The 16,516-nt window shown below is 44.0% G+C and overlaps 1 protein-coding gene across 2 annotated transcripts in view; it reads left to right on the top strand.

Moving 5' to 3' along the window:
- Nucleotides 1–16,516, top strand: part of NET1 (neuroepithelial cell transforming 1) — a 57,042-nt gene that overhangs the window by 30,965 nt on the left and 9,561 nt on the right. The window contains exon 3 of one of the 2 annotated variants that reach the window (XM_030289821.4): nt 971–1,030. In XM_030289821.4, the coding sequence (XP_030145681.4) occupies nt 971–1,030 (60 nt within the window). Of the gene's footprint in view, nt 1–970; nt 1,031–15,131; nt 15,302–16,516 lie in introns of those variants that run through there. The other variant, XM_004175572.6, reaches the window with a different exon arrangement.

The following is a 16,516-nucleotide window of genomic DNA, read 5'->3' as shown; positions in this document are numbered from 1 at the left end:
CTTGAAATTCCATGAAATCCCTGCTCCTGAGGTGTTCTGAAATAAAATCCCATAATATTTTCATTTTCCTTCATGAGCAACATTTTTTAAAATTTTCTGCTCTACAAAGCCCCTAAATTGGGTCGGGGGGGTTTCATAATTTTGGGAAAAGGAATTTTTTCCACACAATTTGTGGCCAGGAGAAGGGGAATTTTCCACTTAAATAAATTTGGGGAAAAGCAAAATTTTCCACAGGATTTGGGGCTGGGTGAAGGAGAATTTTCTACTTTAATATTCCCAAAACAGTGGGAAATAACAGGAATCTCAGTGCAGATGCCTTTGATCATTATTCCAATGGTTCTGTTCTTGGGAAGGGAAAAAAAGCTGAGAATTCCCAGGCCAAAACCCTCATTTTTATCCCAAAAAATCCTTGGTTTTTTTAGCCACTCGCATTCCCAGCAGGAATTCTGCAGCCACAGCTCTGTGCTGGCCATGCCCAAAGGAAGGGGAGATCCCAAAGCTCTCACACACAGGCAGAGACTTCCTAAATAATAATAAAAATATAAATAAATAAAAAATAAAAATCCTGAACTTCTGGATCCCTGGAATATCCAAGGCCAGGCTGGAGCACTCTGGGGTAGTGGAGGTGACAGATTTGGAACAGGATCCCAAAATCCCTTTCAATCCAGACCATTCCAGGATTTTATGACTTTAAATAAATCCCAAATCATTTCCCATTGGTCCCTGCTGCTGCCACTTCCTCCTTAAAAATTCAGTTCCCAACCAGAATTAAAGGATGAGAAGCTTTAAGATAAATAAGTTAATTTCCAGGTGACAAACTTTATTAAATAACAAAAAAATTGTGTTCAACTTTTAATTTTTTAGTTCTTACACTTAGCTGGGCATGTAAAAAAAGGAAATATCTCCAGATTACTGTATTCAAAATTACATTTCTGACCCCAAACCCATAATTTTGTTTGGTTTCTCCCAGAAGAGGAAGCGCCGAGAGAAGGACGACGACGCTATCAGCCTGAGCAGCCTCGACTTTAAGGTACTGAAAATCAATTTACAACACCTGAAAATGAATTTGCAACACCTGAAAATGAATTGACAGTATTTCCAATCCCCTTTTTTGGCAATTTCTGTGGAGTTTTCTGGGTTTTGAATTTCAGGTCGTGCCCAGCTGGGTTTGCTCCTCTCCCAATCCCAAATTCCAAACCCACTCCAGGTTGGATGTGGTGTGAAATAAATGAGTTTCACCCACAAAATGTCACTTTTTGTGCCCTCCCACTGCAGCATTTTGACCTCCTGGCAGGAGCAAAGGTGCAGTTCCTGTTTTCTTGGCATTTCAAAATACATTCAAATATTTAAAGACGCTTTCAGTGATGCCACAGCTCTGCTAAAGCTGAAATTTTGGAGTTGTTTGAATAGAAATATTCATTTAAATTCTTTTTAGCTGCTGACCAACTCAGTTTGCAATTTCCTTTGAGAATCTGAGGGCTCTCAAAAACCTCTTTTTGTGTTTAATGCTCCTTTTTAATGGTGTTTTAGGCCATAAAAACACCATTTTTAATATTTTAATAACATTTTCCAATGCTCAAGGCCTCCGAGTCCTCCTCTCCCAATGCTGCTGCTCCTGCCTCAATCCCAAATTCCAACCCCACCCTAGGTTGGATATTGGGTGAAATAAATGTATTTTCTCCACAAAATCAGCATTTTTTCAAGGGGCAGGAAGGCAAACTGCAAAGCCTCTTCAAATGTTGTTTTATTTTGATTTCAGTGCCCTGGGTGGGGGTGAGAACCAGCTGGACTGGCTGGGTGGGAAATTGTCCTTAAAGCTGGGGATTGAAGGGATTTACGGAGCTCAGGTGGAGTTTTCCTGCTTTTCTGAGGGAAAAAAAAATCCTACATTTGTCCTGAGGTGAAATTTTTCCTGATTTTGTTGGGGAAAAATTCCTACATTTGCACTGAGGTGAAATTTCTCCGGATTTTCTGAGGGAAAAATTCCTTCATCCCTCCTGAGGTGGAGCTTTTCCTGCCTTTCTGAGGGAAAAACTCCTACATTTGTCCTGAGGTGAAATTTTTCCTAATTTCCTTGGGGAAAAACTCCTTCATCCATCCTGAGGTGAGGCTTTTCCTGATTTTCTTGGGGAAAAATTCCTTCATCCATCCTGAGGTGAGGCTTTTCTGAGGGAAAAATTCTTTCCCATTGTCCATCTGTCTCTCCTGAAGTGAGGCTTTTCCTGCTTTTCTGAGGAAAAAAATCCTACATTTGTTCTGAGGTGAAGCTTTTCCTGCTTTTCTGAAGGAAAAACTCCTTCATCCATCCTCAGGTGAAGCTTTTCCTGCTTCTATTGCAGAAAAATTCCTTCATCCATCCTGAGGTGAGGCTTTTCCTGATTTTCTGAGGGAAAAACCCCTTCATCCATTCTGAGGTGAAGCTTTTCCTGCTTTTCTGAGGGAAAAATTCCTTCATCCATCCTGAGGTGAGGCTTTTCCTGCTTTTCTGAGGGGAAAAAAATCCCACATTTGTCCTGAGGTGAAGCTTTCCCTGATTTTCTTGGGGAAAAACTCCTTCATCCATTCTGAGGTGAAGCTTTTCCTGCTTTTCTGAAGGAAAAATTCCTTCCCAAGGTCCTGAGGTGAATCTTTTCTGAAGGAAAAACTCTTTCATCCCTCCTGAAGTTTGTGTCTCCTGAAGCTTTTCCTGCTTTTCTGAGGGGAAAATTCCTTCCTATTGTCCTTCTGTCTGTCCTGAGGCAAAGTTTTTCCCACTTTTCTGAAGCAGGAATTCTTTAAACCCTCCTGAGGTGAAGCTTTTCCTGCTTTTCTGAAGGAAAAACTCCTTCATCTTTCCTGAGGTGAAGCTTTTCCTGCTATTTTTTCTGAGGGAAAAACTCCTTCATCCCTTCTGAAACGAAACTTTTCCCACTTTTCTGACAGAAAAACTCTATCTGTCATGAAGGGATGCTTTTCCTTTTTTTTTTTTTTTTTTTTTTTCTGAGGGAAAAACTCCTTGATCCCTCCTGAGGTTCATCCCTCCTGAAGCTTTTCCTGATTTTTTAAGGGAAAAAATCTCTCATCTGTCCTGAGGTGAAGCTTTTCCTGATTTTCTGAAGGAAAAATTCCTTCATCCCTCCTAAAGGAGGTGAAGCTTTTCCTGATTTTCTTGGGGAAAAACTCCTCCCCATTTTCCATCTGTCTGTCCCGATGGGGACAGGAAGAGAAAAAGGAATTTTCCTGTTTATCACCTCTTTAGTTGAAGCTTAACTAAGTGGGGTTTAAGGTTTATTAGGCTGAGATTAAAGGTAATTTACTAGTGGGGCATTTCCTGTGTGACCTCATGACCAGGGCATCCTGCTGATTTCAGCTCATTTGCATTTCTGAATTAATTATTTCTTCTGAATTATTTCTTCTGGGTTATTTCTTCTTGATTATTTTTTCTGAATAATTATTCTGGACTATTTCTTCTGAATTATTAATTCAGAATTAAATATTCAGAATTTTTTTCTGGAATATTTCTTCTGAATTAATTATTCTGAATTATTTATTCTGAAGATTTTTTTTCTGGATTATTCTGAATTAGTTCTTCTGGATTATTTCTTCTGAATTATTTCTTTGGAATTATTTCTTCAGAATTAATTATTCCCCTGGCATTGCTGGATCCTGCCCAGGTAATTTCTGGGTTTTGACCTCTCCAACCTGGATCTGTTCCAGGTCAGATCATCCTGAAATTCCAGGATAGGAACAGAGCAAAAAAAAAAAAAAAAAAATAGAGGTTGTGACCCTCTGAACCTGATTTTTTAAGATTTGTTTTGTTCCTGAAGGAATTCTGGGTTCCTGATGCACTGGGAGTGTTCAGACAGGGAAATCTGCCCTAAGGGAGGAGGATTTTCTTATTTTCTTTTTTTTTTTTTAATTGGACAAGCTCTTCACATGGAGAAAAAATTCCCTGCGTTAGGATTTCTCCCACTAAGCAATTGCAAAATTAAAACATCAACAATCATTTTCACAGAAATCTTCCCAAGGACAAAAGGGGAATCCCTGGGCTGAAGTTCAGCTTTTCTTTCACTTCATTTTTTAATTTATTCTTTAACAAGGATCAGCCTCTGCTGGACTTGTGGGATTTTGAGGCACACCCACCAAAGGAGCTCCAATTTTTTTTGTTAAAATTCATGAATGGTGCTGCTGTAATTTTAATTTCCAGGCTTTTTGATCCCAACTCTCCAGGATTTTTAAAGTTTCAAAATATTCCTGTCAGATTTCCCAAACTCACCACCAGCTCTTCTAAACCCCATTGAGCTGACCCCAAATTGTTCTTTCCTCTGCTTGCATTTAACCAAAATGAACCCAAAACCTCAAATCTGGCTCCATCCCAACCGAAATAAAATCACAAGAGAAAATCACAATAATTCAATCGTGTACTGATGAAACCACGTATATTTTTAACCCCTGATAAATTGATTTTCCAGGGCTTTTCTCTCTAAATCTCCAGCAAAAATGGGATTTCAGCTCCAGCAAATTTAGCTGAAAAATCCACAGTTTGCCACCCTACCCCATATGCTTTTAAAATAAAGCTAAGGGGATTATTTAATTTTCAATTAATTGGGATCTTTATTTATTAATTGGAATTTATTTTGTTTTTATCAACTGGGATCTCTTTTATTAATTGGTATTTTTTCTGTGAAGCTTCAGCAATGCTTTTTAAAGCTCCCATATCCAAGTTATTCCACACACTGGGAATTTGGGATGTGGAATGGTCAGGGGGATCATCCAGAGGCCTTTATTTATTTAGAAATAAAATTCATTATTTCCTGATTCATTTCCTTGCTTTTTACTCAAAAACCCAACCAGATCCAGCAAACCTTTGAGACGTCTGTTTTCAAACCTTTCAAATATTCCCAAAGTCTGAGCAGGATTCCTTCAGCCTCTTCTCTTGTGCCTCCTTTGGGGAGAAAATCAGGAATTTTCTCTTGGGATCGTGTCTAGAGCTGCTCTAGAATATAATTTATAATTGACTATAAGAAATGGGAATGGAGGGCAGGAAATTCAGTTTTTCCTGCTTTAAAGCTGAATTATTTCTGCATTTCAGGTAAGTTTGGGGCAGTTTGTGATCCCAAATTGTCCCCAAAAGTGACTATAAAACTACTGGGAAAATTAGGCAGAAAATTCAGTTTTTCCTGCTTCAAAGCTGAATTATTTCTCAGTTTCAAGTGAGTTTGGGGCTGTTGGTGATCCCAAATCACCCCCATAATTTAATATAACAACCATAGGAACGGAGGGCAGAAAATTCAGTTTTTCCTGCTTTAAAGGTGAATTATTTCTCAGTTTCAAGTGAGTTTGGGGCTGTTGGTGATCCTGAGTCACCCCCATAACTGACTATAAAAATTAGGAAAAGAGGGCAGGAAATCCAGTTTTTCATGTTTTAATCTCTGGACTTCAGGTGAGTTTGGGGCTGTTTATGATTCCAAATCACCCCCAAAACTGACTATAAAGAAACTGGGGAAACTGAGCAGGAAATTCAGTTTTTCCTGCTTTAAAGCTGAATTATTTCTCCGTTTCAAGTGAGTTTGGGGCTGTTGGTGATCCTGAGTCACCCCCATAATTTAATATAACAACCATAGGAATGGAGGGCAGGAAATTCAGTTTTTCCTGCTTTAAAGCTGAATTATTTCTGCATTTCAGGTGGTTTTGTGGTTGTTTGTAATTCCAAATCACCCCCATAACTGACTATAAAAATTAGGAAAAGAGGGCAGGAAATTCAGTTTTTCATGTTTTAATCTCTGGACTTCAGGTGAGTTTGGGGCTGTTTGTGATTCCAAATCGCCCCCAAAACTGACTATAAAGAAACTGGGGAAACTGAGCAGGAAATTCAGTTTTTCCTGCTTTAAAGCTGAATTGTTTCTGCATTTCAGGTGATTTTGTGGTTGTTTGTGATTCCAAATCACCCCCATAACTGACTATAAAAATTAGGAAAAGAGGGCAGGAAATTCAGTTTTTCATGTTTTAATCTCTGGACTTCAGGTGAGTTTGGGGCTGTTTGTGATTCCAAATCACCCCCAAAACTGACTATAAAGGAACTGGGAAAACTGAGCAGGAAATTCAGTTTTTCCTGCTTTAAAGCTGAATTATTTCTGCATTTCAGGTGATTTTGGGGCTGTTTGTGATTCCAAATCACCCCCATAACTGACTATAAAAATTAGGAAAAGAGGGCATGAAATTCACTTTTTCATGTTTTAATCTCTGGACTTCAGGTGAGTTTGGGGCTGTTTGTGATTCCAAATCGCCCCCAAAACTGACTATAAAGAAACTGGGAAAACTGAGCAGGAAATTCAGTTTTTCCTGCTTTAAAGCTGAATTATTTCTCCGTTTCAAGTGAGTTTGGGGATGTTGGTGATCCTGAGTCACCCCCATAATTTAATATAACAACCATAGGAACGGAGGGCAGGAAATTCAGTTTTTTCTGCTTTAAAGCTGAATTATTTCTCAGTTTCAAGTGAGTTTGGGGATGTTGGTGATCCCAAATCACCCCCATAATTTACTACAGCAACCATAGGAATGAAGGGCAGGAAATTCAGTTTTTTCTGCTTTAAAGCTGGATTATTTCTCCATTTCAAGTGAGTTTGGGGATGTTGGTGATCCCAAATCACCCCCATAATTTACTACAACAACCATAGGAATGGAGGGCAGGAAATTCAGTTTTTCTGCTTTAATCTCTGCATTTCGGGTCGGTCTGGGGCCGTTGGTGATCCCGAGGCGCGGCTGAGTCAGGGAGGAAGCAGGAGTGTGTTTTTTGAAGGGCTGGGTGTGGATCTTGACGGTTGTTAGCAACTAAATAAACACCGGCAGCGCCTGCCAGGGCAGAGACTCGACTTAGCCCGAGGCAAAACGAGCAAAAAAAAAAAAATTAAAAAAAAAAAATCACTTTTTGGGTGATGTTTTCTCCTCGTGAGGATTTAGGGACAGGGATTTCTGGAGAGAAGAGAAATCTCAGGATCCTTTTACTGACCCCTCCTTTTACTGATCCTCTCCAAGTGTCCCTCACATTTTAGGGAGAGTTTCAACCCGAATTTCCAACTTCTCCTGGAGCTGGAGGTGTTTGGGCAGCAGAATTGTGGAATGGTTTGGGTTGGAAAAGACCTTAAATCCATCTCAGGGAAAAAGGAACAGGCTGTGGTGATAAAGCTGGTGGGGACAACATCTCCAGGCAAGGCAGAAAACACTGATTTAATTATTTTTAATGTGAAAAAATAACTTTAAAAAAAGAGGAGGGCGGGAGGAAATCCTCGTTTCCACAAAATCCTGGATTCTTGCCAGCGCAGACCACTTGAAGCCATCAATGAGAGGCATTCCATGACTAGAGTCCTCACAGAAACCTTCTCAAAAACCTTCTCATTCCTCCCAAAACCTTGTCATCTCTCCCCAAAACTTTCTCATTCCTCCCCAAAATCTTGTAATTCTTCCCAAACATTCTCTTTCCTCCTCAAAATCTTCTCCCTCCTCCCAAAAACCTTGTCATTCTTCCCAAAAACTTTCTCATTCCTCCCCAAAACCTTCTCATTCCTCCTCAAAATCTTGTAATTCTTCCCAAAACTCTCTCACTCCTCCTAAAAACCTTCTCATTCTTCTCAAACTTTCTCTTTCCTCCCCAAAACCTGGTCATTCTCCCCAAAACCTTCTCATTCCTCCCAAAACCTTGTAATTCCTCCCCAAAACCTTCTCATTCTTCCTCAAAACCTTCTCATTCCGTCTCAAAACTTAGTAATTCCTCCCAAAAAATTTCATTCTCCCCAAAAACCTTCTCATTCTCCCCAAAAAACCTTCTCTTTCCTTCCAGAAACCTTCTCTTTCCTCCCCAAAACCTCACAATTCTTCCCAAAACCTCATAAATATTCCCAAAACCCTTGTAATTCCTCCCAAAACCCTTTGGCTTCAGGCAAGGATAACCCAGCCTAAAAATCCTCCCCAAACAACACCAAAAAAAACCCCAAAAAACCCAAACAAACCAAACCTTCTATTCCAGCATGCCCTCAAGCTTTACAGAAACAACCAAACCTCTCCTTGCCTCATCCCAAAGGTTTTCCCGGGAATTTTCTGGGCGTTGTCCCATCCCTGCAGGAACGTGCCCGTGCATAAGTTACAAATTTGTGTTTGAAAATCGACTTTGATCCCGTCCAGCAGCTCCGAAAAACAGCTCCTGGCACGGGAGCTGCAGGCAACTCCATTAACTCCTGGGAAAAAAGGGATTTTGTGTTTAAAGATATCCCTGGATTGGCCCAGCCGGGTTTTCTGCTCCCTCATCCATATTCATGAGATGGAAATTGCTTTTCTGCCCCAGCACAAGGCGGGTCGGGGGAGGTCATTCCCAAATGTTCCAGCGTGGATTTTACCCTTTACTAAATATTGCAAAATGCTCAAGGGTGGATTTTACCTTTCCTAAACATTCCCAGATGTTCCAGCATGGATTTTACCTTCCCTAAATATTCCAAAATGCTCAAGGGCGGATTTTTCCTTCCCTAAATATTTCCAAAATGCTCAAGGGCGGATTTTACCTTCCCTAAAGACTCCCAAAAGATTCAAGCAGGGATTTTACTTTTCCTAAATATTCCCAAAATGTTCAAGAGTGGATTTTACCTTTCCTAAAGATTCCCAAATGCTCAAGGGTGGATTTTGCCTTTCCTAAACATTCCCAAAATGTTCAAGAGTGGATTTTACCTTTCCTAAAGATTCCCAAATGCTGAAGGGTGGATTTTACATTCCCTAAAGATTCCCAAAATGTTCAAGAGTGGATTTTAGTTTTCATAAATATTCCCAAATGCTCAAGGGTGGATTTTACCTTTCCTAAAGACTCCCAAAAGATTCAAGCAGGGATTTTACTTTTCCTAAATATTCCCAAAATGTTCAAGAGTGGATTTTACCTTTCCTAAAGATTCCCAAATGCTCAAGGGTGGATTTTGCCTTTCCTAAATATTCCCAAATGTTCAAGAATGGATTTTGCCTTTCCTGAAGATTCCCAAATGCTGAAGGGTGGATTTTACATTCCCTAAAGATTCCCAAATGCTCAAGGGTGGATTTTGCCTTTCCTAAATATTCCCAAAATATTCAGGGAGGGATTTTACTTTTCCTAAATATTTCCAAAATGTTCAGGGGTGGATTTTACCTTTCCTAAATACTCCAAAATGCTCAAAGGTGGATTTTACCTTCCCTAAATATTCCCAATAGTTCCAGCATGGATTTTTCCTTTCCTAAATATTCCAAAATGCTCAGGGGTGGATTTTTACCTTTCCTAAATATTTCCAAAATGCTCAGGGATGGATTTTACCTTTCCTGAAGATTCCCAAATGTTCATGGGTGGGTTTTGCCTTTCCTGAAGATTCCCAAATGCTCAAGTCTGGATTTTACATTTCCTAAAGATTCCCAAATATTCAGTGTTGGGTTTTACCTTTCCTAAATATTCCCAAAATGTTCAAGAGTGGATTTTAGTTTTCATAAATATTCCCGAATGTTCCAGGTGAATTTTACCTTTCCTAAATACTCCAAAATGCTCAAGGGTGGATTTTACCTTCCCTAAATATTTCCAAAATGTTCAGGGCTGGAATTTACCTTTCCTAAATATTCCCAAAATGTTCAAGAGTGGATTTTAGTTTTCATAAATATTCCCAAATGCTCAAGGATGAATTCTACCTTCCCTAAGTATCCCAAATTGCTCAAGGCTGGATTTCAGCAAAGTCAGAGTTGATTTTTTTGTGGCTGTTTAAAGGATTTAAGTGGCTACTAATTATAGTCAGCTCCCGGCATCCCAAAAAACACTGGATTCCAGAGCAGCTCCCGAAGTTTTTGGATGACCCAATGGTCTCTCATTGGGTCATCATCTACTTTTGCTCATTTTCCAGAATCCTGCTCTGAATTTGGCTGGGAGTATAAATATAAATATCCAGGAGTGGAATGTTAAAAACAGCTCGTGGCCAGTAAACAGCCTTGGCTCCGGGTCCCACTGAACACGGATGGCAAAAGCCCGGAGTGGAAAATCCTATTTATCCCATCCTCGAGAGTTCTGCGCCATCCACTAAAAATATCCCAGTAAAAATAGCAAGGAAGGGATGGTTTCAGTGGCTGGCAGTTCCCAGGAAATGGGATTTCAAACTGGAAACAGGGATGGACTGGATGATTTCGTTTTCCCTGAGACTCGAGACTTCATGCTTGGAAGGAATCAAATCCTGATGGATTCCACGTTCCAGGATCTGGGAAAACTGGATTTTACCTTTCCTGAAGATTCCTTTGGGGTTGTGAAGGAGCACAAGCAGAGGTCACACAGGGAAGCAGTTAATCCCTTTTAATCATTTGTTTGGGTTTTTAGATATCCATAATCCAAGGAGTCCTCTCTGACATCAGCCTGAAGAAGGGCGAGTCTGAGTGCCAGTACTACATTGACAAGCTGGAATATTGGGAAAATTGGGAAAAACTGCCCACTGAGCAACACCCACCAGGCTCTGCAGTGCTCCAGCTCCAATCTTCTCCTCTCCAGGCAGGAGCTTTGATTGCTGGCTCTTGGGTTAGGGGTGACATGGAGCTATCCCAGAGCTGGGCTGGGATCCTCTGCCTCTGCTCCAGGGGGTTCCCAAATGCCTGCAGTCCCTTTGTGGTCACCACAAACTGATGGAGCAGGGGCTGGGCAGAGCTAAAGAATAAATTCGGGATTTATTCAAAGCATCTCCTCCATGGATCCACCTTGGGCAGCACCAGAGCCCAGCCAGGGCTTCACCCAAATGAACCAAAATGGCCCCAAAATGCACGAGCGCTCCCGGGGGCTCTCCCTGGGATCAGTTCTGCTCCATTGGCACCTTGGAGTTCATTGTCCCATTCCAGCTTTAGCCCAGGCAGTCCCATCCTGCTTGTTTTTCTCTCTCCAGCCCACGGTGTTTGTGCTCCTGGGCTGAGATTTGGATCATTTGTCCTTGGTGCCCAGCTGGAGCAGGAATTGTTTTGTCTCCCTGCTCTGTGCACAGAGCTCACCATCCCATAATGTGAAGCCCAGACCCACACACAGAATATGAAAAATACAAATCTAAATCCTGAGGCATCATTTAGGATTCGTGGCCTGGCCAGACCAGGCTGCTCTAAGGATTCTCCTGATGATGGGCTGAAAATCCCAATCCTGATGGGATTTTTGTGTCTTGCTGCTGCCCCAACACCTCATTTCCTTGAGTTTTTCCAAGAGAAAAGGCAGGATCAGGTTGTGTGTGTCCACCCTGGGGACATTTTCAGCTGTTGGGGACAAAGTTCCTGCGTGGCCACACTTTGGCAACCCCTGGCATGAGGCAGATGCCAGGTGTCACTTGAACAACCCAGTATTTTTATCCCTAAAAACTTGAATCAGCCTGGCATTGCATGCTGGAATTTTGGAATTTCAATGTGTGTTTTCTTCAGAATTCGTCCTTTGTTTATCTCCAATTTATTGGATGATGCTTTGGGGCAAAAATAACAAATTGCCATGGCAATACCCCAGAGAGGATTTTTATTTGGTGGCAGCTCTTCCAGGAATAAATTCCAGGAATGTCACAGGGATGAGGCTGCCCAGGACTCAAGGAAAACAGCTCTGTGGGAATGAAATCCCAGCCTGAAAGCAAGAGGAAAGCTGAGGGTTGGGTGATTCCCTGGTCACCAAGGGATTTTGCTCCTGGAAATTCAAATTTCCATGGGAATCCAGGCCAGGAATGCTGTGGATACCCCCTGGCAGGAGAGCAGGAAGAACTGGTCTGGTTTCCATGTCTGGTATCCATGGCCCGGCTGCGTTCCTGAGGCTCCTGGAAGGACAGGGAGGAGGAGGAAGGGAGCACTGGGAGATTGTTTGGATTGAAGGATGTGTCCCGAGCTGAAACTGGAATGACAGCACAGGGTTTACAGGGAAATCCATCAATCTGGGTTCTTGCTCCTTCCCCCTCCCATATTTTGGTTTTTATCCCAGTATTCCCAAGCTGCACGGCCTTGTTCAGGATGGGTTGGCATCCCAGGGAGCTCCAGTCAATTTAAGACATTCCCTCTTCCACAGCAGAAGTGGAGCAGAGGCAGGTGAGGAACGTGGAGGAACCAGAGCCACGCTGGGCATGGCTGGGACGTTATCCTGGGAAAGGGCTCTTGGAGCTGTCCTTGGGCACATCCCAGCCTGGCTGTCTGCAGGCTCCTCCAGGTTTATGGCCTTCCCTGCGAGTTCATCCCTTGGGATGGATTTATGGATTTATGGTCATAATGTCCAACCCTTGGATGGATTTATGGTCATAATGTCCAACCCTTGGATGGATTTATGGTCATCGTCTCCATTCCTTGGATGGGTTTATGGTGCTCATCTTCATCCCTTCGGATGAATTTATGGTGATCGTGTCCATCACCTGGGATGGATTGTGGATCTCATCTCCATACCGTGGGATGGATTCATGGTGCTCGTGTCCATCACCAAGGATGGATTGTGGATCTCATGTCCATCCCTTGGGATGGATTTTTGGTTTTTGTCTCCATCCTTCAGGATGGATTTATGGTGCTCATGTCCACCATTTTGATTTATGATGATCATCTGTATCCCTCAGGATAGATTTATGGTTCTCATCTCCATCCCTTGGGATGGATTTATGGTCATCATCTCCATCCCTTCGGATGAATTTATGGTGCTCGTGTCTATCACCTGGGATGGATTGTGGATCTCATCTCCATCCCTTGGGATGGATTTTTGGTGTTTGTCTTCATCACTTTGGATGGATTTTTGGTGTTTGTCTTCATCACTTAGGATGGATTTATGGTGATCATCACTCAAGATGGGTTTATGGTGTTCACGTCCATCCCTCAGGACAGATTTATGGTGCTCATGTCCATCACCTGGGATGGATTGTGGATCTCATCTCCATCCCTTGGGATGTGTTTTTGGTGTTTGTCTCCATCCTTCAGGATGGATTTATGGTGCTCATGTCCATCCCTTGGATGGGTTTAGGGTGCTCATCTCCATCCATTGCGATGGATTTTTGATGTTTATCTTCATCACTTAGGATGGATTTATGGTGCATCAGGCCAGGAACGTGTCCTCACCCTCACCTCCCCAAGTGTCACCACAAAGTCAGGGCTCACCCGTGGCTGCCCCGAGGACAACGCGTCACCAAATGTCCCCAAACGCCTGTGGTGGCAGCAGGAGGAGCTTTGGCACATGGGACACGCCAGGAGTGTTTGGGTGTCACCTCGGTGTGACTCTGCTTCACAGCTCCTCTCACTCCCGGGTGTTCATCCCATTTTATTTGGCCTTTTGCCACCTCCCTGCAAAGAGCTCCTGATTTTTAGGCTGAGTTTAACAAGGCTTGGAGCTTGGGTTTTAGGAGAAATGGGTTTGGTAGTCTCTAAAAAAAGATCAATTCTTTTTTTATCCCCAGAGTCAGCGTCACTTTGGTGTTAAAAATAGCGGATTTCAGTAATCCAGGAAAGCATTTTTGTGTCTGGAAGAGTCAGTCTGTCCTTTCAGCAAGTGCAGACTCAGTGTATCCTGAATTTCTGGGAATCCTCAATGTCCCAGCATTGCATGGCAGAAGTTAAGTGGGTGCAGATTTGCTGAGAGAAGCAAACAAAGCCAAAAATTAGAAATCCAGAGGAGGGGACAGCAGGATTTTCCTTTTTCTCCTCCTCCTGACTCAAAAAAAGACCAGTTTGCAAACCTCCTGCAAACCACCCCAAATTTCTCCCCTTGAAGCAGCAGCTTGGTCAGCACAGGTAGGCAGCCAAATCAACTCAAGTTTATTTTTACCAGCACAAGAAAGCTTTTATTTCAGAGGTTTGCAGCAGTGCCAGGAATAAAAGGACTTGAGCAAACAAACAGAAAATCCAAACCCTTTGCAGCTCCAGCCGGGCCTGCCGAGACAGGCTCCCCTGGGAGAGCAAGGGGAGAGGCTCAGCCCAGCCCCAGAGCTGTGCCAGCACAGCTTTAAACCTCAGAGCAGACTTAAAAGCACAGGTCCAGACAAGAATTATTATTTTTTTTTAAACATTTTGCAGCAGCAAAGGTTTTATATACCCCAGCGTTGGCAAGGAGAGCTGCTGTTAAAAGGAGGTTGTCCCGCCAGGCTGTAAGTGCCAGGAAAAAACACTAAAAATGGGGGGGAAAAAATCAAATATATGCTTGGCTTTGTGGGATGGGACAGACTCTTTGCCCTCCTTGCAGCAGAGGCTCTTGGAGGAGCCGTTTTTCACTGAATCCCGGGATGGGTGAGGCTGGAAAGGACCTCAGGGGGTCACTGGTGGCACTCATCCCAGGGCAGAAGTTCTGCCCCTCACTTTGGGAAGGACATTGAGAGCTGGAGCACATCCAGAGGGAGAGAGGCTGGGAGCACAAACCCTGTGAGGGAGCTGAGGGAGCTGGGGGTGCTCAGCCTGGAGAAAAGGAGACTCAGGGGTGGCCCCATCGCTCCCCACAGCTCCTGAAAGGTGCCTGTGCCCAGCTGGGCTCGGGCTCTGTCTCCAGCAGCACTGACAGAACCAGAGCACACAGCCTCACGCTGTGCCCAGGGAAATTCAGGTGGGAGAGCAGGAAAAAGCTTTTCCAGAAAGGTGATAAAGTTCTGAGGTGGTGGAGTCACCAGCCCTGGATGTGTTTGAAAAGCCTGGATGTGGCACTGGGTGAGGTGTTGGGGCTGGGCTGGGCTCGATGCTCCTGGAGCTCTCTCCCAACCCAGGGATTCTGTGAGGGGGAATTCTGGGCTCAGCCCCTGCCCCTTCCCCTGGTGCCAGCGCTGGGCCCGGAGCAGAGCTGCTCCATCCTTTGGAAGCTCCCTGTGGATGTGGATCCCCATGGATGGGGTCCCTCAGCCATGTCCCCTCTGCCCTGAGCATCCCCATCTCCCTCACCCCTCCTGGGCACGGAGATGCTGCAAGCCCTGAACCATCCCCACATCCCTCCTGTCCTGAGAAGCCACACAGCACTCAGAGGAACGAGCAGGAGCGTTTTTTGGGAGAGGTTTTTTTGGGAAAGTTCTGCAGGAATTTGGGGCTCCGGGAGGGTCCGCAGTGCCGCGGGCACCGAGGGGCGTGGCTTTGCCGCCAGGGGGGCGTGGCTTTGCCCCAACGGGGCGTGGCTTTGCCCCAACGGGGCGTGGCTTCGCACGGTGGCCCCGCCCCCCGCGGTGAGGTCGGGGGCGCGGCGCGCGGCGGGCGCAGAGCGCGATGAGCGCGGGCTGAGGGAGGGTCGGGCTGTGCTGCGGCCATGGTGGCGCACGACGAGCTCGGCGGGCTGCTGCCCATCAAAAGGACTATCCGGGTCATCGACGCGCAGAACCAGCACTTCAGGGAGCAGGAGGTGAGCGGGACAGGGGCTGGAGACGGGGAGATATGGGGGTTAGTTAAGGGGAGAGTGGGGAGGGGGAGCCCCCTCAGCTTCTGCGGTCTGAGGGGAGGGGGCGAGCCGGGCAGAGCGCGGGGTAGCCAGCGCCTTAAAAAACTCTCTACATATCTATGTTTAACTTCATCTCCATGTATACATATATTTTATGTGGTGTTGTATCTATCTATCTATCTATATATATATATATATATATATATATATATATACGCAATATAGTTAAGCTCATACCCCCCAAAGAGTGGGACCAGGCAGCCAGAACCGATGTCGGCGCCTCTCCCAGCGGTTTATAAACTGTATGTATGTTTAAATCCATGTATATGTACGTATCTTTTTATATGCATATATATACACTTTGTATACATATATATACGTTACAGATATATAGATATATATATATATGTATGTATTTAAGCTCATAGCCCCCAAAGACTGAGCCAAAACCAATCTCGGTGTCTCACCTGACCCCGCTCCCCCCAGGTGGCTTTTCATTAAAAATTCGCCTGTTTTCATTTGGAAATCTCCTGTTTCCATTAAAAAGTCTCAGTGCTCTTTCCACTGACAGGATTTTTCTTAATTAGGTGCTTTTTTTGCTGCTTAAACCTTCGAAAAACCCCTGGTGGGGTTTGTTGGGCTGTTGAGGTTTGTTTGATGGAAGTATTGTTATTTTTATCGCGTGTTGTTATGCAGATGGCAATAATTGAGCCGCTCCTAGGTGTTCCCAAGGCTCCTGCTGCGACAGGAGCAAAAGTTCAGCAGCCAGGTAGGGCCCGGCTGCCTTGGGCTGGGTTTATTGCTCAGATTAGTGGCGAGATGAGGTGGAAAAGTTAAAAAAAAAAAGGCGTTTCCAGACATGGCTGAGGTTTGAGGGCTCAGCGCCGAGTCACCAAGCTCAGCAAATCCCGGCTTTGCAACAGCCAAACTTGGGCAATCTCATTGTGCAAAAGGGAAACCAGATGTTGGGGGAGAAATAACATAAACCAGAGCTCTGGCTGGGGAGTAAATCGCCTCGAATTCTGAATTCTGACGGGAGCCAACACTTCTGTCTGAGCCACAGTTTAGTCGCGAATGGGCTGTTGGATTTGGGAAAGGTCTGATTGTTCAGCTTGAGGCTCAGCAAGCCCCTCTCCCATGGAGGTGGTCAGGTGGTGGGTGATTTCTGGCAGGAATTAT

This window comes from Taeniopygia guttata, chromosome 1A, assembly GCF_048771995.1.
Source record: "Taeniopygia guttata chromosome 1A, bTaeGut7.mat, whole genome shotgun sequence".
NCBI lineage: Eukaryota > Metazoa > Chordata > Aves > Passeriformes > Estrildidae > Taeniopygia > Taeniopygia guttata.
Note: the sequence above shows the minus strand (reverse complement) of the source record. Positions and strands in the feature narration are given on the sequence as shown.